The sequence below is a fragment of the Hemicordylus capensis genome, chromosome 7, assembly GCF_027244095.1.
Source record: "Hemicordylus capensis ecotype Gifberg chromosome 7, rHemCap1.1.pri, whole genome shotgun sequence".
NCBI classification, from domain to species: domain Eukaryota; kingdom Metazoa; phylum Chordata; class Lepidosauria; order Squamata; family Cordylidae; genus Hemicordylus; species Hemicordylus capensis.
In genome coordinates this window covers 5,573,496-5,593,208 of record NC_069663.1, presented here as the reverse complement: position 1 = coordinate 5,593,208, position 19,713 = coordinate 5,573,496, and the positions used below count along the sequence as shown (strand labels likewise).

At 50.7% G+C, this 19,713-nt stretch overlaps 2 protein-coding genes across 3 annotated transcripts in view; one reads left to right on the top strand and one right to left on the bottom strand.

Moving 5' to 3' along the window:
* LOC128332777 (uncharacterized) overlaps positions 1–19,713 on the bottom strand; it is a 162,693-nt gene that overhangs the window by 99,794 nt on the left and 43,186 nt on the right. The gene's annotated exons all lie outside the window — the stretch shown is intronic.
* Positions 9,275–13,314, top strand: LOC128332781 (uncharacterized). The gene is made up of 9 exons (XM_053267509.1): positions 9,275–9,327; positions 9,417–9,554; positions 9,896–10,069; positions 10,245–10,394; positions 10,619–10,738; positions 10,840–10,948; positions 11,267–11,329; positions 11,597–11,788; positions 12,083–13,314. Exons 2-8 carry the CDS (start codon positions 9,462–9,464, stop codon positions 11,779–11,781), a joined length of 894 nt encoding a protein of 297 aa, XP_053123484.1. The 5' UTR covers positions 9,275–9,327; positions 9,417–9,461; the 3' UTR covers positions 11,782–11,788; positions 12,083–13,314.

Genomic DNA, 19,713 nt, shown 5'->3' with positions numbered 1-19,713 from the left:
AATGAGGATGGGTGGGGTGGGGGGATCGGTTCCCTAGTCTGCTCTCTGAGGACTGAAGGGCTGTGGGGCTCCATGGGCTGGTGTGCCTGGCCCACTATTTCTCAGGCCCTGGATTCCAGGTGAGCCCTGCAGCCACCCAGAGCGGGAGAAGGAGACTAGAGCCAGGGTGTGGCTGGCTGCTCCTTCAGGGCTGGATCTGCTGGTGCCTCCTTGAGTGGTTGCAGGGCAAAGGGAGCAACTGGGAGGAGAACAGTGGAAGCCCCTCTGGGGGGCAGAGGAGGGGGTCGTGGCAGCCCCTCGGAACAGGTGATGCTGAGTCAGACCATTGCTCTACTCTGACCAGTAGCCGCTCTCCAAACCCCAACCAAGGGAGCTGAGCTGTTTTAGAGGTTTTTAAATTAGGCAGTATAAAAATATATATAAATCCAATGAATGAATGAATCAGGAAAGAAAGAAAGAAAGAAAGAAAGAACGAAAGGAAGGAAGGAAGGAAGAAAGAAAGAAAGCCGTTTATGTTGTGGAGAGCGGGGAGGGTATATAAATAAATAAATAAATAAATAAAATAAAGTAAGTAACCCTTATGTTGCAAGGAGCTTGGAGGATTCTTGCCTTCACCCCTGCCCACTACTGGAAACTGACTACTCTGGGTTCCTTTGAAACACTCACTCACTTGTGTCTTTTGTCCTTTTCCCATCTCAGTGACTTCCAGCCACAGGAGATATATGAAGAGTGCTCCGTAGCCAAAACGAGCAAATGGTCACTGGTAAGGGATGAAAACCCAGTCTGTACATGGCAGGGCTGGGAGGGGGTGGGAGAGACCCCATTTCGAGCTAGAATAGAGGGCGTGTGGTAGAGATCCTGTCTTAGCAAGTTGAAGGGATGCTTTGAGAACTTGTCTGGAAAAGCCATATGCCTTGATATTTGCAGTGGTAGTAGCAGTGACTTGGGTGGGTGGGATGAGTGACAATCCGGGCTCAACTACAAGTGACTCAGGCAAAGGTTGGAGACCCTTGCTATGGAGGAAGCATCATGGGAACTTTTGGGATGGGAAGTGCTGAGAGGGAAGAGGGGTGTGTCTACCTATCTTCCAACCTGGCTCCTTCATTCCGCTCTCCTGCCCCAAATCACTCCCTCCCCCAGGGTTCTAGACTTTGATTTTGTTCTGGACAACCAAGCAGAAAACACATCCAGGAAGGGAGCAGTCTGGAGGGGAACTAGAGTGGGAAAGTCTTCTTTGGGGTAGATGGTGCACTCTTTCCCCCCTGCCACTTCTTGGCTCCACATGGCCCCCTTTCTGGTGTCTTTGAAAAGGGCCTCAAAACACGGGTCTGCAGCATCAAGTGGCCAAGAGCTCTGCCCAGCAAAGAGAAGAACTTAGCTAGGCTTTCCTTAATTAAAGGCACCATTCAAGAAACCACAGTGTCCCATGTAGCAGGAGGCCTGACTCTTCTTCGGGATCCTGCCACTCCAAATGTTGTGTAATAGCCATGATCTCACCCAACTGCCCAGGAATGGGCGGAAAGCTGGTTTCTGAGGTTCAGTAGATTCTTGGGTTTGGTTCCTCTCTGAGCCCAGTTACACGTTGGTAGACACGGTTTTGAGGTGCTAAGGAGCCACCTCCTGCTTTAAGCTCCTCTGTTAAGAAGGACCTCTTGAAGGAGGGTTGATGTTTGGACCCCAGATGCCCTGGAAAGGTCAAGTGGGCACCAGAGCACCCATTCCTCTCTCCATTCTCATCCACAGAAGTCATTCTCGGACAGCTCCAGGATTCAGACGGTCAACACTGGGAACGAGATCCTGGAAGACGCACATGCCATCAGTTCCCCGAGGAGGTAGAGTTTCTTCTTGAACTTTTGTGTAGGGAAGGTTTTCTGTCCCCCTGCCAGCCTGGATCTGGGATGGATCCAGTGCCGCTGACTGGCAAGAGTTGCAGGGCAGACAGTCAAAAACGACGTCTTCATACATTGTGTAGAAGGAGGGGCGTAACTAGGTTGGAGTGGGCCCTGAGACAAGATTCTTAAATGGGCCCCCCCGCCCAGAAATTTTTTAATAATAATAATAATAATAATAATAATAATAATAATAATAATAATAATAATTCAATTTCTATAGCGCCCTTCCAAAAATGCCTCAGGGCGGTTTACAAAGAGAAAAAGGTGCCTCTTTGCCCCATAAGCAGGGGGCTTTTATTCTCACATTTCTGTCCTCATTCAAAACATACAAAAAACAGATGTACAAAATTGAGCAAATGAGGAGAGAAGAATTATATGGGAGTAAAACCTTTTTTTAAAGGAGTCAGGAAGTGCATCTTTGGAGGCTCAAATGGATACCTTTCAGGCACAACTATTTCCAAGTCAAAAATTCCTTTTTCATGTGGTGTATTTGCAAAACCAAGGATTTGAGCTTGAAGTTCATCTAAGCGACTTCCAGTCTGCCAGCAAGTAATACCTGGTGGTGGCTCTGTGGACAGCAGATGCAGCTCCCTTTTCAATCATGAAGCTCTCTGCATTGTGCTCCGTTTTCGAAGTAGAGCTCTAAGAACGGAGCCAAATGCGCTCAGGGGCGTAGCAAGGTTGGAGTGGGCCCTGAGAAGAGATTTTAAATTGCCCCCCCCCCCAAAGTCCAGGGCTTCCACACACCCCAGGCTTCCAAGGATTTAAGTCTGATATTTCAAAATATGTATGCTGCCAAGAAATACATTTCACTGAATACACACACACTTCACAATATATAGTGATATACATTGAATACTATATCTTTGTGCTACTTTTAATGCCTAGAACACACTAGAAACACTAATGATTAAAATGGGCCCCTTGCTGCAGATTAGCAAAGGAGACTTTCAACCATGCAGGGTGAGCCTATGTTTGTTTTCTCAGAATTCTGAACCAATTCAGTCCAGTTTGATTCCAGGAGGTTTTTCACAAGAGGCTTTGAAAGCCCTTTAACACACATCTCCTCTGGAATGGAGGTGCTGCATTCACATGTGGGCCAGATTGACCCTAAGGGGGAAAAATATAAAAGCACAACACATGCGTCACAGTTCTCACTCATGTCTCAGTTCTCACTCAGACCTGGGTTGCAAAACAACTTGAACAGAAGTGTATTGATGAATGAATGAATGAATGAATACATAAATAAATTTGTTCCAGAAGTTTTTGTAATTTCCTGCCATGAAACAAGCCACTTCTAGGACTTTTTAGAGGTTTTCTTTAAGCCAGCCAATTTTCCCATCAGTCTTCCATGAAATATTCAGAGACTTCTCAGTCTCCCCACCCCCCATCCAAGCCCTATGGCAAGCAGATCCCTACCTGGATATAGGGGGCGGGGGGCGGGGTGTGACCACCAAAAGGAATCCACCTTCTACCTGGCCACGGCTGAGCTGTCTGGCCTGGGAAGAAGAGGGTCTGCTGCAGAGAACTGGAGTGGCCACTCTGACTGCCAGCCTTCTTCCTGGGGCTGGCCAGCCTACTCGAATTCAGGCTTCACGGAGGCCTACACGGAGGCCTCCCTGGAAGCCCCGCCCAGCCGCCGATCAGCTGAGAGGCGCCCGGGAGAAAAGCAGCTTGCCTGCTGCTTGGATGGCCGACCAGGAGGACCAGCAGGAGGGAGGGCAAACAGGGCAAGGGGCTGAAGGGTCTTGGGGCTGGGCAGGGGGCAATGGGGAGTCATGGGAGGTGTCTGTGGGGGGCCCCTCAAGGCAGTGGGGCCCCGAGGCGACGGCCTCCCCCGGCCTCATGGTAGTTACGCCCCTGCGTAGAAGCATTCACTCTTCCAAGATGTGGTGGTGATGTCCGCTAGCTTGAAGGGCACAGAGGATAGCTTCCTGGAGGCCTCCCAAATGGCTGTCCCCTATTGGAAGCAGCGTGCTGGGACAGATGCATCTTTGGTCTGATCCAGCAAGGCTCTTCCGAGGTACTCAGGCCATTGTATTTCTTCCTGCAGTGTCTTCACAGTTGAGGAGGATGGATGGTTTCTCCAGACCGTGGACACCGAATGGTCTTGTGAGGTAAGGAAACGATTCCAGTCGCTTTTGTGGATGGGCTGGTGGAGGGGTGAGGGGAGATTGCATCTCCACCGTCAGGAGACAGAGGGGGGTCAGATCCAGAAAGGGGAGGAAATCCAGCTGCTGCATGTTGGCCAGAGGATTACAGTGGGAACGTCGTGGCTAGGGAAGGATTCTGCAACCCTCTGCCTCTCCTTCCAATGGCCACCTTTCTGGGTTTGTGTGCTTTGGATTGGAGGCATCAAACGGCTCCCAAGACCCTGAGACGGGTCAGGAGAGGAGAGGGTCTTCCTGGCAGAGATCCTCCAGGTCTCTTGACTGAAGAGGCATTTCTGTAGAGACAATCCTGGTCCCCTCAGGTAAAAACAGCCCACAGCAGGAGGGATGGCCCTCACTCCGGACTCAGGGGCCCACCTTGTCTCTCCCTTTGGAAAGGCTGAGCTAACCCTGTTTCCTGCGGAGAGGAGAGAAGAGGACATGAAGGGGTGGGATCAAGAAGACTCTCTGGGCCAAACTATTGATGCCAGTGGGTCCCGTTCCTCTTGGTTTCCATTCCCCATGAAAGGAATGCAGAAGAAATGACAAGAAATGACAACAAGCAGTTAGCATTCCATTCTGGAGCTCCCATGCAGTGATGTTTCTGTTAATGGCTGGTTTTGGGGAGGGAAAGAAAGAGATTTCACAGACCTACCTGTCATGCTGTCTTTGGACTAGAGCTCCAGAGTGCAGCCAGCTGATTCTGATGGCCCTTTTGAATGATGGTGGCCAGTTTGCTGACCACAGTAGATCATATCACAATGGAGGTTCATGGTTGGACATAGGATGAAACCAAATGGCCACAAGCATGTGGTGGCTGTTCCCTGGCACTCCCACCACAGTTAGAATTAGAACACATGGTTTCTTTTTAATAAGGTTTTTTGTCTTTTAAAAAAAAAATCAAAATAATTTAAAGAAATAAAAATGAACTCAAAGAAAATGTCAGGGGGAAAACTCCCTACGAATCCTAGGCCCTAGGAAGATCAGAGTGAGTACACTCATTGGAAACCTTTGTCTCATATGCAGAGTCCTGACATCCAAGAGGCCAAGATCCCAGAAGACAACACTAGGGATCAGGAGCTGGACGTGGAGAGCTTTGTCAGTTCCCCGAGGTACTCTTTTCTCACCTGGAGGGGCAGCTCCATGGCTCATGGAAGTAGAGGACCTTCCTTAGGAGCCCATGCAATTTTTTGGGGGGTGGAGGTGGTTAGTTTAGCAAGAAGCCAAGGGTGGAGAGAAGCTCCGAGCAGCATGGAGGGTTGATTCCATGGAAGCAGGTGTCTCCATGCCCAGCCCGTGGGCTTCCTGCAGGCATCTGGCTGTCCACTCCTGGAAACAGGGTGTTGGGCTGCATGCCTCCTTCATCTCATCAAGCAGAGCTCTTTCTAAGCACTCGTGTTCTGATCTCATGTGTCTTCTTTCTTTCTTTTCTTAGCGTCCAGAGGCCAAGCACCGTGTTGAGGAGGCTGCAAAACACCGCCGCTGACCAAGAGCCATCCCTTGGAGAGGTCAGGAAGCCTCAACATCCAGTCCCTCCCTCGGAAGAACTGTGGGTTGGGCGTGTGGGTCCCCCGTGTTGCCCAGGAGTAGAGAGCATGTGGAATGGCCCCAGTTTTGATGCTGCCGGGTGGGCGGCCATCTTCTGACAGTTGTTTGCTTAAAGCTATGGTAAAGGGACAGCCATGCCCTTAACAACACTGCATCACAATGGTGGCACGGTGGGGGTGATAGGATTAAAGAATATGGCCGCAAGGAGATGGTGGCTATGGCCTTGACTTCTGGTCGAGATCTCACAGTTAAAGGTGGAGCATCCTGTTGCTTTAATGGCAACCATTGAAAAACAGTGACAAATAAATGAAGAATGAATAAAAATACAAAACAATAAGCAAACTAAACCAAACCAATGAGAAATAAACTAAATGAAAAAGGGGAAAGAAATGGGAAAGAAACAGGAAAGGAGACCCAGTTTTGGCATGTTTTTGCTCGTGCCTTTAGTGTCCTCACTAAGGAGCCGACTGAAAGCATGAAGTGGACTGGAAGTGGTCTTTTCCAGTCACCAGAGCCATCGGGGCCCCAGCTGAGTGAGGGAGCGCAGCATGTCTTGGAGTGGGGGAGGTTGATGCCTTTCCCCTCTGCCATTTGCATGAATGCACGAAGGCCTGAAATCAGCCCGACCGACCTCATTGCGAGGAAGGTGGGCACGAGAGAAGAGCTCTTTTGCCATCTCTCCCGCCCGCCTCCAGCCAGCATGCCTGGGCTCCAAAGTGGTTTTTAAGAAAGTTGAAAATCAGGAAAGCGGGAAGAATTGTGTCCAGAACGGGACGATCCCCTTCCGGCCCACTTCCTGCGTTCAGCTCACCCGGTGATGACCTCTGGAAGGTGCCAGGCTGGCCTTTTCCCTGCTGAAGCCTAGGAAGCTCAATATGAGGGACAGAGCAACCATTTCTCCCCCTTCTCTCCTTCACAGAGTTCTTCCTTCCCGGGGGCCGAGACTCCACATGCCAGCGTGGAGGAAGAGGGGTCGGAAGAGGACTATGCCACCAGTTCCCCCAGGTACCTTTCTCAGCTGAAGGGCCGCTCCAGGGATCATAGAGGCGGATCACCTTCCCTGGGAACCTTGGTTGATTAGACATGTTCATGGAGGAGAATCCAGTTGAAGATTATAACCCATGACAGCCAAGGAACCTCCGAATCTCGAGATCTCTCTCTCTCTCTCTCTGAATAAACACACTTTAATGCCACATGTAACCAGGTCTCAAGTGGTTCACAAACAACTAAATAGGCATCTGGCTGTCCACTCTTGGGTTCTGGGCTACACGTGTCTTTCACTTGATCCACAGGGCATGCATTGCTGTTCTTATGCCATGTCTCTCCTTTCTCCTCTCAGAGTCCCGAAGCCAAAGAAGTGGCTCATCAAGAAGATGATGAAGAACACCTACACGGTGGAAGACTCGTCCTCCGCGGAGGTCAGAACTGATCCATTTCATCATCCATTTTTTCATGTGAACGGGCTCTAGGTTGTGTTTGTGTGTGTGTGTGTGTGTGTGTGTGTGTGTGTGTGTGTGTGTGTGAGTGCCCTGTTCCCCAGCAGGAGACAGAACATGGAATGTTTCTAGTTCTAGATGCTGCAGGATGGGAGGGATTGTGATTGGTGGGATGGGAGGAAATGCAGCTGAGGCATTGGAAAGGGGGCAAAAATGTGGTGAAAGGCTCTTCTGGGCTGAGATGCCAAATGCCTTTTCTACCAAGAGGCAGGTCTTATTTTAGAGCCGGATGTCTTCCCAACCGTCCCTTGGGCTTGGTTCCTCTCAGAAGCCTCGCAAGGTCAATGCAAGCCCCGGAACACTCCCGTTTCTCTTCTCTCTCCTCCCCAGTGCTCCTCGAAGGATGAGGATGACACCATGCATGACATCAGCAGCATCGAGGACGAGGTGTGGGACTCTCCGCTGACCCCCAGTTCGGCCAGGTAGGTATCCTCGTCTCAGCTGAGGAGCCAGTAGGGAGCTGGGGGGCTTTTAGCGTAGCCAGCAGAAGAATGCAGGGGACAGGGGCAGATCCCCCATGTCTGAGCCCCATAGAGGGATGTTTCCTCCTACCTGCTCCCTGAGAAATCTGGAGGGGGAGTTTACCCAAGAAGGCCTATTGGCAGCCGGTGCAAGAGAGACACCAGCAAGTCTATTGCTGGCTGTTAGCAGAGGGAGCTCTGAGACCCCCATGCTGTTGGCATGAGCGGGTGTTGGGGAGAAGGAGCAGGGGAGGGCTCCTGTCTCGATGCCCCCTTTGAACACTTCCCAGGGCTTCTCAGTGGGGAATGAAAGGCTGGACTTGGGAGATCTCTGGCCTGATGAAGTTCCCCTGCCAGCCACCTCCCAAAGGAGGCGAGATCTTTGCTTAGCATCTCTTTGGGTGCCCGTGTTCATCTTCAGCTGGCTGCCATCTCCAACAGGACAGTTCTTGGAGAAGCTTTTCTCTCTCCTCTCCTCTCTCAGGAACATCGGCGAAGAGGAAAGAAGAGGACAGCTGGCCCCAGATTGGTTCTCCTCGGTCCATCTGGGAGAGGTAAGGGGTGCAAACCAAGGGTGACTTGACTCCACCCCTCTGCCCCTCCTTTCCTGCACTACACAGGATGGCGGCTTGGATGGCAGTCACTGTTCAGACGGGAGGTGGGGACTTCCCTTTTCCCCTTGTGGATGTCTTTCCCTTGCAGTTGACCTCATGCACCCTGAGCCAGAGGCAGCACCCTTCAGGCCCAGATGTGGGTGCAGACACCCATGACACTGGCCTGGCCCTGGGGATTCTCCTGACCCATAACCGTCCCTCGGACTGTGTGCTGAGGCCTGACCCTCCTCTTCTTCACAGGGGAGAGCAACAAAGAAGATTGGGGACGTCATCCGGAGCGTGGAGTATGCCAGTGAGGTGGAGGAAAGGTTCCCCGAACTCCTGGTGGGCCTGGTCAACAAGATCCTCACCGGCCTGCAGAACACCACCGAGGGAGTCGGGAACCGAGACAGCCATTACCTGCCTCCTGAGTAAGTCATGGCGGTGGGGAAAGCGGGGCCAGCAACTCCTCCTTCCAGCACTCTGGGAGGACAGGCTAGGGTCATTTCTCCCATGTCCCACTCTGATGGGTGAGCAGCATTTCTGGCCTGTTGGGGTGACTCTGGCACGGAGGTCCCCTGCCTCAGCTACACAGAGGAGAGCCCAGAATTTGCAGCCCTCTTGGCTCTGCAGAGAGCCTTAAAATGCATCTGCAGTGTTAAAAAGCCAGCTGTGGATAAAGTCACTTCACCTCTGTGGTCTCCCTCCCATGGTCCAACTCAGTCCCTCCACCCTTGATACTATGCCACCCCGCAAGGAGTCCCTCCCTTGTCCACTGCCTCCACCCTTGACATGGTGGTGACAGCAACCTTCTCTTCTCTGCAGGGAGACCGCGCAGATTGTCCGAACCCTGCTGGAGAGGGTGGCACAGGTGACCCCAGAGAAGACCTGCTGGGAATCCCTGTGCTCTCCGCAGAGCTGCCTCCAGGGTGTGGCCCTCTTGGTGAGGTAAGTAGGAGTGAATAGGAGATTCCTCAGGAGGCCTGGGGGCTGGGGTGGTTTGGGTCAGGTCTGCTCTTTCTGGGCCTCCCGCCCAGGACTCAGCAGGGGCCTTTGTGTGTTGCAGGGCTCTCCTCCAGACACCATCCTCCACAGTGGCCAGGCTGAAGGCATACCTGGCTTCCCTCTTCAGCCTCGATAAAGATCCAGAAGAGCATTCCCTCGCAGAGGTGGCCTTCTTTGTGGAGGTGAGAAGCATTTTCCTCAGGTGGGCTTCCCTGAGAGGAGGGTTTGGCCCCAGGGGCTGATGGGTCTTCTGCTCCTTTCCCTCTTGTAGCTGCTCCTGAAAGACCAAGACTTTGCTGCCTTAGAGAAGACCTGGATGCTCCTGGTAGCGTGGCTAGTCCACCCCAGCCAGAACATCCGCTACCTGAGCGAAAGGGGTCTTCTCCACATTTATGGAAAGCTGAAGGCAGTGAGTGACATCCCTGGGCATGGAGCATCCCTAGACATGGAGACTCCTCTCTTTGGGGAGCCCTTCCTGAGGCTGGTGCTCCTAGGCATCCCCAGCTGTGACAGGAAGATTTTTCCAGTTGGGAGGATTCAGCCTGTGGAACCCTTGCCACAGGATGAAGGAGAAATCCTTAAGGGAATGCATCTCTCAGTGGGAGCCCTGATTCCCCACGTGCTCCAATGCCGCCTTCTCACCCCTCTTGGATGGAAGCCAAGCGGCATCAAACATGGACAGCTATGTGGTCCATTTAGCAGGGGGTAGACTAGCATGTGTTCTCAAGGATCCACCTTTTCCCTCCCTAGGCGAAGAAACCCCAGGATTTTAGTGCTGGGATCCTGGGAGGGCTCAGGACCTCCAGTCTGGATGCCACTTTGGGGGTCCTGGCCTTCATGGAGCGGCTGAGGCACTGTCCATCAGAACACCAGGCCACGGTGAATGCTGTCCTGGCTGCCCTGTGCCGCCCTCTCTTCCACCACGTGAGTACTTGCACGCCAGTCCTCCGCCCCGGCTCTATGAGGGCCGGCCAACCTGCAGGTTCCGACTGGGTTGGAGAAGGGAAACCAGACACCCCCTAGAGACCCATGCAAGCTCTTCATCAATTATGGAGGTGAGGAATTCCTCCCTAATAACAAGCCCTGTTCTTCTTTGTAGGAGGAGGCTAAGATCCGAAGGGCAGCCATGAGGACCCACCTGGATCTCCTGCAGCACCGCCACCACCATCATGAGGGTACAGAGGAGAACATCACGACCCTCATCGCGGTGCTGATGCATGTGGAGGATGAGGACCTGGAGGTAGCACAGGTAAGAGCCCACTTCTTCCTGCCACCCCTACGAAGGGGTTTAGGCTTCCCCAAGTCCAGCTGCCCAGTGGCAGACCCCAGAGTTAGCCTCACGGGATGGTGAATTCACGAGCTGTCCCGCTGTGGTTTGGCCTATCCAGGCCCTACTCCTTGAAGCCCCCTAAGAGGTTTCTTGGAATCCCTTGGGAGGATTTTTCACTCCCATTCCGGTCTTTCTTTTGGCAGGCTGCGAAGGACAATCTGAGCCTCCTGGCGGAAGCCCTCCTATGGCACCTGGAGGGCAAGCTGCTGGCGCGGGATTCTTACAGCCTGCAGGAGCTGCTCCACAAGATCGCCAAGCGTCTGGTAAGGGCAGCCCCTCCCTGTCCGTCCCTCGGCTCAAATGGCTCAAGGACCTTTGGGCGATGCTTTGCTCACTCGGGATTTGTCTTTGCTCTTGATCCCAGATTCGGCAGCTCGGCACAGAGGACGCCGTGGAGATGGAGGCCACCAAGATCCTGGGCTTCTTCCGCAGCGAGCAGCCTTCAGTGAGGAGAACGGCTGCCCTGCTGATCGGTAAGCGAAACAAGACTTTTGGGTCTCCCTTAGTGGGTCGTCTTGGTGGGCAAAGGTTCATTCTCTTGGAAGGCACAGCCAGAAGGGTGTGGAGGGGCAGGAGCTGTTCCCTCCCCAGGAGGACTGGCCCAGTGCGTGTTAGCGAGGTCTCTTTGCTTAATTTCCTCCCAAGGTGACATAAGAGTCCCTGGAGGAATGGCTCAATCTGTCAGTCCCAGACGGAGCACAGAGGGGAGGATTTCCTCTCCTGAATGATCGGGTTGTCCATGCACAGTGTCCTGAACTGTGGTCCCATTTCCTTCCACCCTTGTTTTTTAGGTCACCTGGTCCACAAAAAGGGCAGCATCCTCACTGAAGGGAACATAGAGACCTTCCATGCTGGTAAGTGCCGGTTTCTGGGTGGGAAGGGGAAGTTTCTGTGAGGGGAGAGGCCTAGATTTAGGGACCACAGAGCTGGAATGGGCCACCTGTCCCCTCAAATGGAAGGTCCCGCTTGCATCCTCAGGGATGCTCAGCAGTAGGCTTTCCCAGAGTGCAGGGGAGAAAGAGTCAGGACTTTCGCCCTCTTGGTGTGGAAATGGTGGGGCTTGGCCAAGGGTGGGGTGATCTCTTCATGCCATTTCTGAACCTTCTCCTTCATCCCTCCAGCGCTGGAGAGCTTGCTTGGCGACCATGACCCCGAGGTCGGGAGAGTTGCCTGCAAGACAGAGAAGATCGTGAAGAAGGCCTTTTCCCTCCACTCCCGGCACGGGCTGTGGGCTGCCGTTCGGCGCTTGTGGGCGGGCTGTAAGAAGAAGAGACACCCGCCAGAGTACGGTGATCTCTCCACCTGACCGACTGGTGAGTAGACCAAGGCAGGGCTTCACTTGAAGGGGACCCGATGGTTAGGGAGGGGGCTGGGGCTGCAGGAAGGGTGGGCAGGAATCTGGGCAACCCTCCCTCGTGTTGGAATGCCATCTTCGGCCCTTGTGTCTGGTTGTACCAGTAGCCAAAGGGAAAGAGGAAAGATCTCTCTTCCCTCTGGGAAATGAGGACACAAATATTCTGCCAGGAGTCCCTGGTGCTTGGTGGTGTCATGGGGGAGAGTGTGAGAAGACACCCCATCTTTGAACCAACGTCCTTCTCTCTTTCCAGGAACAACAGCCCCGTGCTCTCCCCTTGAAGATCAGCAGCTGAAGGGAGGTTCAGGAAAGACCGTGCAGCGCAGGGGCCTCCCAGAAGACCTCCTCCAACCGCGTGGACACAAGATCTGTCCACAAGAAGACATCCAGCAGGGAAGTGCAGTTCTGTCTGAGGAGTGAGGGGGAAGCAGGCTCCACTCCCCTGGCCCAAGGAAGCCCCGCCTCTGGGGTGCAGAAGCCCCTCCCCTTGCTTCTGCTGCCAGGCTGTGGGAGGAGGCTACAGGACCACCCTGCCCCCAAGTGGCCCTTTGGAACCATTCTTGGGCTTCCCTTGGGTCCGGGAAGGCTGTGTGGCCCCAGCAGGAGGGCAAGGTCCCTCCATTCCCACCAGCTGGTAAGGGAGCACCCCCTCCTCCTTCCACCTTTCTCCCCTTCCCCAGCGGCCTGGCTTCCCCTGGCAGGGGAAGCCCCATCCAGGCATCCGCCCCCTCCCCTGCCGAGGGTGTGCTCCTCCCCCCCTCCACTCTCGCAGCCACGCCTCACTCCCCCCTCCGCTCCCTCCTCCTTCCTCCCAAACCGGTGCAGCAGCAGAGGAGCCTGGGAGACTCTGGGGCCCCCCTGCAGCCCCAGTAGCGCCCCCTGGTGCTGCCCGGTGGCAGGCCAGAGAATCCTCCTCTCCCTCCTGCTCCATGCTGTGGCTGCACAGTGGGGAGCCCGAATTCTCTGGCTTGCCCCCCCAACAACCCCCACCCCACTGCCCGATCCCCGCTTGCTGGGCTGCCGGAGTGGAAAGGGAGGAGGAGCAGGGCAACCCCACTGACGCTGCTTTGTGCTTCTTGCAGGCTTGTGCTGCTGCTGGGCGGCTGGAGGAGTCGATCCGCCCCAGAAGAGGAGACCAAGTGAACGTGCCTGCAAGGAGCGGGGGTGGGGTGGGGTTGGGGGCTGGCTGGGACTCCCCCCAATTTTGTTTGCCCTGCCATTCCCTTCTTCCGTGTGACCCTGGGCTTCCTCCCTTCCCTCCCTCCCTCCCTCCCTCCTTCTCCCTCCCAGGGGCAGAATGGGCATTGCTGGTCGCCCTGTTGGGGGCCGAGTAGGAATTTTTGGCTTTCCAACAGATTGGCCAAGATGGAAAGTTTTTTTGCCTACTCCATTCTGTCCTGTTTTGTTTCCTTTAGTTAGAAAGTTAAGTGACGACTTGTAACCTATTTAAGTATATTAATAAAGTTGCCCCTTTTGTTCAAAACATACCGTCGTGTCTGAGTTCCTCTTTTCTTCTCGTCTCCCTTGGAGCGTTTGTGCCCACAGACTCCCAAGCTCACCTCTTGGCTGAGGGAGACGCTGCTACACTGCTACAGGTCCATGCAAATGCCTCTTGCTTGGAAGCACTCACTCAGACAATTGGCTTGGATCACTCCAGAGGAGCCCACTTGAGGTTTGCCGCCAATGAGGTTTGCTGAGCACAGGATCCTGGGAGCAAGCTGCACCTTCCAATCGAGTGCCCGGAAAGCACAGCCTTGGCAAGGCCTGGCAAGCTTACAAACCAACACTGACTGCCTCCAATACAGCCAAATATGACATGTGATTCCATTCCAGTGATTAAAAAGTCCTGCCAAGTATGAAATGCCATTTGTGCAGGAACAAGGCCTTGACCTCCTCTTGTGCTCTTCACATTTCTGTTTTGAATGCGTATTTGCTTCCTTCCTGTGCTCTGTAATAAGAAGCTGGCAGGGATCAAGAGTTCACAGCTCCCCTTTGACAGTTTGGTCTGGTTGGGGAAAGAGTCCTGCTGTTTGGTTTTTGGAGGGAGGAGAGGGATGGATTGGATTGGTTTGGTTTTGTTTTTTTAATGGGGGGAGCTCGCATTAATTTTGATTGGTTGGTTTGGTTTTTTCCCCAAATTCAATTTTTATTATTTTTAACAATATTAATATGTCATTGATTACGAATAGACAAAAGTGGACTTCCCGCACGCATCTCTTCGTGAATCATCAGCTATAAAGTTCACCCTTGCTATAATAATAGTTCAAAACATAAATTTAAATCCTTACAAACACAGCTAATCCACCCAACCTGCAGGTTTTTTTACTGAATTTTGAACCCTGCTGTAAAGTCCATAGTAGGAAAATAGTTCTTTAGATACAACAAGAATGGTTTCCAATCTTCTTTGAAGCATTCCAAATTTTGGTCTCTTATTAGTGTTGTAACTTTTGCCATCTCCGCATATTCCAAAAATTTTATCAGCCAATCTTCTTTTGAAGGCACTTCATTACTCTTCCATTTCTGTGCATATATAATTCTAGCCGCTGCTGAAGCGTACATAAAACGCGTTGAATTAGTTGTAGAAATTGCACCTTCTATTATTCGCAGCAGGAAGGATTCTGGCCTCTTAGGAAATGTCATTTTAAATATTTTCTTTAACTCATTATATATCATCTCCCAATATGCTTTAGCCTTCCCACAGCTCCACCACATAGGAAAAAAAGTGCCTTCAGACTGTCCACACTTCCAACATTTGTTTGATACATTTTTATACATTAATGCCAATTTTTTGGGTGTCATATACCATCTATACATCATTTTGTAATAATTTTATTTTAAAGCATAACATGCAGTCAATTTTAAATCGGTTAGTTTCGGAAAATTGGAGGGGGGGAAGAGAATAAAAGGAGGCTCGCCTGCAGCAGAAAGTTAGTGAAAGCTGGAGGAAGAGTTTAAAGTTGGCGCTAAAGCTGGAATTAGAGCTGATTAGGAGTAAGACCCTGAGGCTATTCACATGATAGTCCTGGGATGCGGAGGGCGGGCAGTGGGGTAGGGAGAGTCCAACTCATCTTCCCCCCAGATGATTCTTCTGCTTTTCTTCAGGTATACTACCATGCGCTCACATGATCCTCACTGCTCCCAGCAGTGTGGATCTTTGGAGGCTGGGATGACACATCCCAACCTTTGGATATCCCACAATGCATAGTGTGTCGAGCGTGGTGCATTGGGGGATAGGAACATATGAAGCTGCCAGTCAGACCATTGGTCCATCTAGCTCAGTATTGCCTACACAGACTGGCAGCAGCTTCTCCAAGGTTGCAGGCAGGAATCTCTCTCAGTCCTATCTTGGAGATGCTGCCAGGGAGGGAACCTGGAACCTCGATGCTCTTCCCAGAGCGGCTCCATCCCCTGATGGGGAATCTCTTATAGTGCTCACACGTCTAATCTCCCATTCAAATGAAACCAAGGCAGACACTGCTCAGCTAAGGGGGGAAGACACGCTTGCTACCACAAGACCAGCTCTCCTCTCCTCTGAGACGGGCACTCTAGGCACCCATCTCTGTGTGCACTCAGGCAACAAGCAGCCTGAGCACCCATCTGATCCCAGTGCCGGGGTAAAGGGCACGCTCGCACCCTAAACTTTGTCTAAAGGCCAGGCTTCAAAGTGGGGTTAGGCGGGCCAGCAGCACCGTGAGCCAGAGGGATGCCTGCGCTGCAGACGAGCAGCCTGGGTTAAACTGCTTCTGGGAACCGTCTTCCTGAGAAACATAGCTAGAACAGTGAAGAGGGAAGCAGACGCAGGAGAGAACTGGCCCCCACCCCCACCCCGATCATTTAAGAGCAGAGAGCTGGAAATCACGGAGCTGGAATTGCATCAGCTTTGCTCGCAGAAGGTCCCAGGTTTGATCCCTGTCGTCTCCTAAATCTGCTTCCTTGCAATTTCACCCCATGGAATTTTTAATCCAATTTCTAATCCAGTCCTCGGGGGCAACAGAGAAAAGCTGCCTGTGACCTTGGAGAGCTGCTTCCAGTCAGAATAGACAATATTGTGCCAGAAAGTTCTGAGCCAGGCGGACCCAGGGTCTGACTTGGTATAAGGCAACTTCCTATGTTTCTACTGGGGGCAGGACCAGAGTTGTGAAGGCCTGGAAAGATGGTCTTCAAATACCCAGAAGATCATGGAAGGAGGAGGGAGGAGTTCAAGAGATGCATCATGACATTTCACAACAGAAACGGAAGAGGAGCAATGTGATATCCATTGTGAAGCACTAAAAAGGACTGTAGAAATGATAAATTCTGAGTGTGTTTTCTCTTACGCAAACTACCTGCCTTCCCTTGGCACATTATAGTTGCTGCACAAGGGTGTGGTCTGGTTTCGTTGCACATCTCGACTGTATGCTAGAACACTAACTCATCATTCGAAGGTCAGGGGTCCTCATATTTGGGTCTCCAGATGATACTGAACTACAACATCCCTGGCCACCATGGCCTTATAGAAGAAGGAACAGACTGGTTCTCTGTTGCTCCTTAGGGCTGGGCTACTAGAATCTATGGGTTGAAATGGCAAGGAAGCAGATTTAGGCTAGGCATTAGGAAGAATTTCTTAATTGTAAGAGCTGTTCGACAGCGAAGCAGTCTCCCTCATGCAGTGGTAGGCTTTCCTTTGCTGGAGGTTTTCAAACAGAGGCTGGACAGGCATCTGTCCGAGCTGCTGTAGCAGTTTCCTGCACGGAGTAGGGGACTGAAGAACTCTAAGGTACCTTCCAACTCTGACATTCTATGATCCTGTGATTCTATGGGAGTTGTACATAGGAACATAGGAAGCTGTCTTATTCCAAGCCGGACCATTGGTCTGCTTAGCTCACTATTGTCTATACGTGTTGGAGATGGAGTTCCAGTGCATCGACCTTTTGCACCAACTAACCTAATGGCAACTAGGGGCATTGGGATCAGAGGGAGCTAGTCAGGGTCTCCTCACCTGTCCCTGCTTGCCTCTACTCTATGAACCCTGCTTTGACTCCTCAGGTACCTCCTGTGGTGAGTCAATCTTCTTTGTTTCCTCCTAGAGAGATGATGGAGACATATCCCCCTCTCTCTCCCTGATTGATTGATTGATTGATTAAGTGCTGTCAAGTCTGTGTCGACTCTTAGCGACCACATATATAGATTCTCTCCAGGATGATCTGTCTTCAACTTGGCCTTTAAGGTCTCTCAGTGGTGCATCCATTGCTGTTGTGATCAGGTCCATCCACCTTGCTGCTGGCCATTTTCTTCTCTTGCCTTCAGCTTTCCCCAGCATTATGGACTTCTCAAGGGAGCAGGGTTTTCGCATAATGTGTCCAAAGTATGATAGTTTGAGCCTGGTCATTTCTGCCTTGAGTGAAAATTCTGGATTGGTTTGTTCTGTGATCCATTTGTTTATTTTCCTGGCTGTCCATGGTATCCTCAAAAGTCTTCTCTAGCACCAAAGTTCAAAAGTGTCAATACTTTTTCTATCTTGCTTCTTAAAAATCCAGCTTTTGCATCCACAGAGTGTCACGGGGAAAACAATTGTCCAAACTATTCTAATCTCTGTAGGTATAGACACTTCATGGCATCTAAATATCTTTCCCAAGGCCTTTATTACAACTCTGCAAAGTGCTGGTTGAATAGATGATGATGATGATGATGATGATGATGATGCTTAGTACCGCAAGACCAGCTCTCCTTCTCAAACAACTTGTGGGAATCCAAATTTAAGAAGAATTTAAGAACGCTCCTGCCTTGGACGCTCTCTGCCCCGAAGCTTCCCACGTGGCCAGTTTGGTGCATTAGCATCATTTTCAGAATTGTGGACCGCCTCCCCCTATTCAGATTGCAAGTAAGATTTCATTCATTCATTCATTCATTCATTCATTCATTTGATTTTTATACCACCCTTTCAAAAATGGCTCAGGGTGGTTTACACAGAGGAATAATAAATAACTAAATAAGATGGATCCCTGTCCCCGAAGGGCTAACACTCTAAAAAGAAACATAAGATAGACACCAGCAAAAGTCACTGGAGGGATGCTGTGCTGGGGATGGATAGGGCCAGTTACTCTCCCCCTGCTAAATAAAGAGAATCACCACGTTAAAAGGTGCCTCTTTGCCTAGTTAGCAGGGTATTGCTCATGCTCTTCCCCAGGAAAAAAACCACACATTTATTCTATGCAGAAACCACATGCTTTTTAAAAAACAAAAACAAGTTTTACCACAAGCAAGCATTGTGTAAGACTATGTGTAAGACAAATCCTATGATATTTATTTAGACTGCCTTCCTGCCTTCCTAATGTCCACCACCCTCTTGCCATTTTAAGCAAATCCAGACTCACAGTTTCATCAAAAATGTCCAGGTGTTCAGTTTTAAACATTTCCCCCCTCCGTTTCAAAACACTTAGGACTTCACTGTGAATATAGGAACTTAGGAACATCAGAAGCTGCTCTATATTGAGTCAGGCCCTTGGTCCATCTAGCTCAGTATTGTCTACACAGACTGGCAGCAGCTTTTCCAAGTTTACAGGCAAGGGTTTCATATGCTTTCGTAGTTTGTTGGTTCAATAAAAAAATCTTGTCCTAAAAAATAAAATAAAAATTTTTGTCCTAAAATCTTGTCCTAAAAATAAAAAAAAAATCTTGTCCTGTCTTGGAGATGCTGCCAGGGAGGGAATGTGGAACCTTCTGCATGCAGTTTTCAAACATTATTCCCTAAAGGAGCATTTTATTGTCCCTTGGACTGTGTTAGGGATGGGGCTGTATTTCAGTGGTAGAGTATCTGCTTAAAGATGCTGAAGGTCCCAGGTTCAATCCCTGGCATCTACAGGGAGAGCTGGGGAAAACTCTTGCCTGAAACTCTGGAGTGCCACTGCTAGACAGAATAGACAATATTGAGATAGATTGGGGTTCCCAACAGGGGGTACTAGTACCCCTAGGGGTACTTCAAAGGCTATCGGAAGAGCCAGCGTGGTGTAGTGGTTAGAGTGCTGGACTAGGACCAGGGAGACTTGAGTTCAAATCCCCATTCAGCCATGATACTAGCTGGGTGACTCTGGGCCAGTCGCTTCTCTCTCAGCCTAACCTACTTCACAGGGATGTTGTGAAGAGAAACTTAAGTATGTAGTACAGTGCTTTGGGCTCCTTGGAGGAAGAGCAGGATAATAATAATAATAATAATAATAATAATAAATTATCATTATTATCATTAATTATTATTATTATTATTACAAGACAGATCTCACCAGAGGAGCCAGACAAAGAGTACCTCTCCTATCAACAATATGGTGAGACATAACTTTAATAAATCTATATCGGATTGGCCGTCGCCTGGGTCAACAAGGACCGTTCCAGGTGCTATAGTCCCTGGACATCTGGTGGCAAGTGGGCTACAGGACTCAGGATCTTCAGTTGAGCAACCAGGGCTGGAGACAGCAAAGCTACTGGAAGAAACGTCGCTTAACCGAAAAAAATATACAAAAAATGCCAACAAGGAAATAATGATCTGCTATTACAAGTCTGGTCCAACTAGAAGAGGTTATTTAAAAAGAATGTACCAAATTTGGAAAGAGAAGCATCCAGATACAGAAATAACAGAACAAAGGCTAGCAGACCAGAGAAGATTCAGAATAAGAAATAAAGTATTCACAGGAGTTGAGCTGGAAGAACTGCAAAGAGCAACACAGGCTCAAGATATGGAAGAAGAATTATCACCAACTGAAGCAGTTGCTCAGGCGCAGATGGAGGAGGTGTTGGAAATAGAGGATACCACCGTTGCTGAACTGTTTCAAAATCAAAACCAGGCAACCTCCCCTTTGCCTTCACCTCAAAAACCCAAATGCCGTTTAACAGGAAAGCAACAAGAACTAAAGC

Bases quoted from the DNA above. Each gene is read 5' to 3' on its own strand.
- LOC128332781 (XM_053267509.1), top strand. From the start codon at position 9,462: ATGCTCCTGGTAGCGTGGCTAGTCCACCCCAGCCAGAACATCCGCTAC. The intron at 9,555-9,895 runs GTGAGTGACATC...TTCCCTCCCTAG, and splicing joins TTTATGGAAAGCTGAAGGCA to GCGAAGAAACCCCAGGATTT. The intron at 11,330-11,596 runs GTAAGTGCCGGT...TCATCCCTCCAG, and splicing joins CATAGAGACCTTCCATGCTG to CGCTGGAGAGCTTGCTTGGC.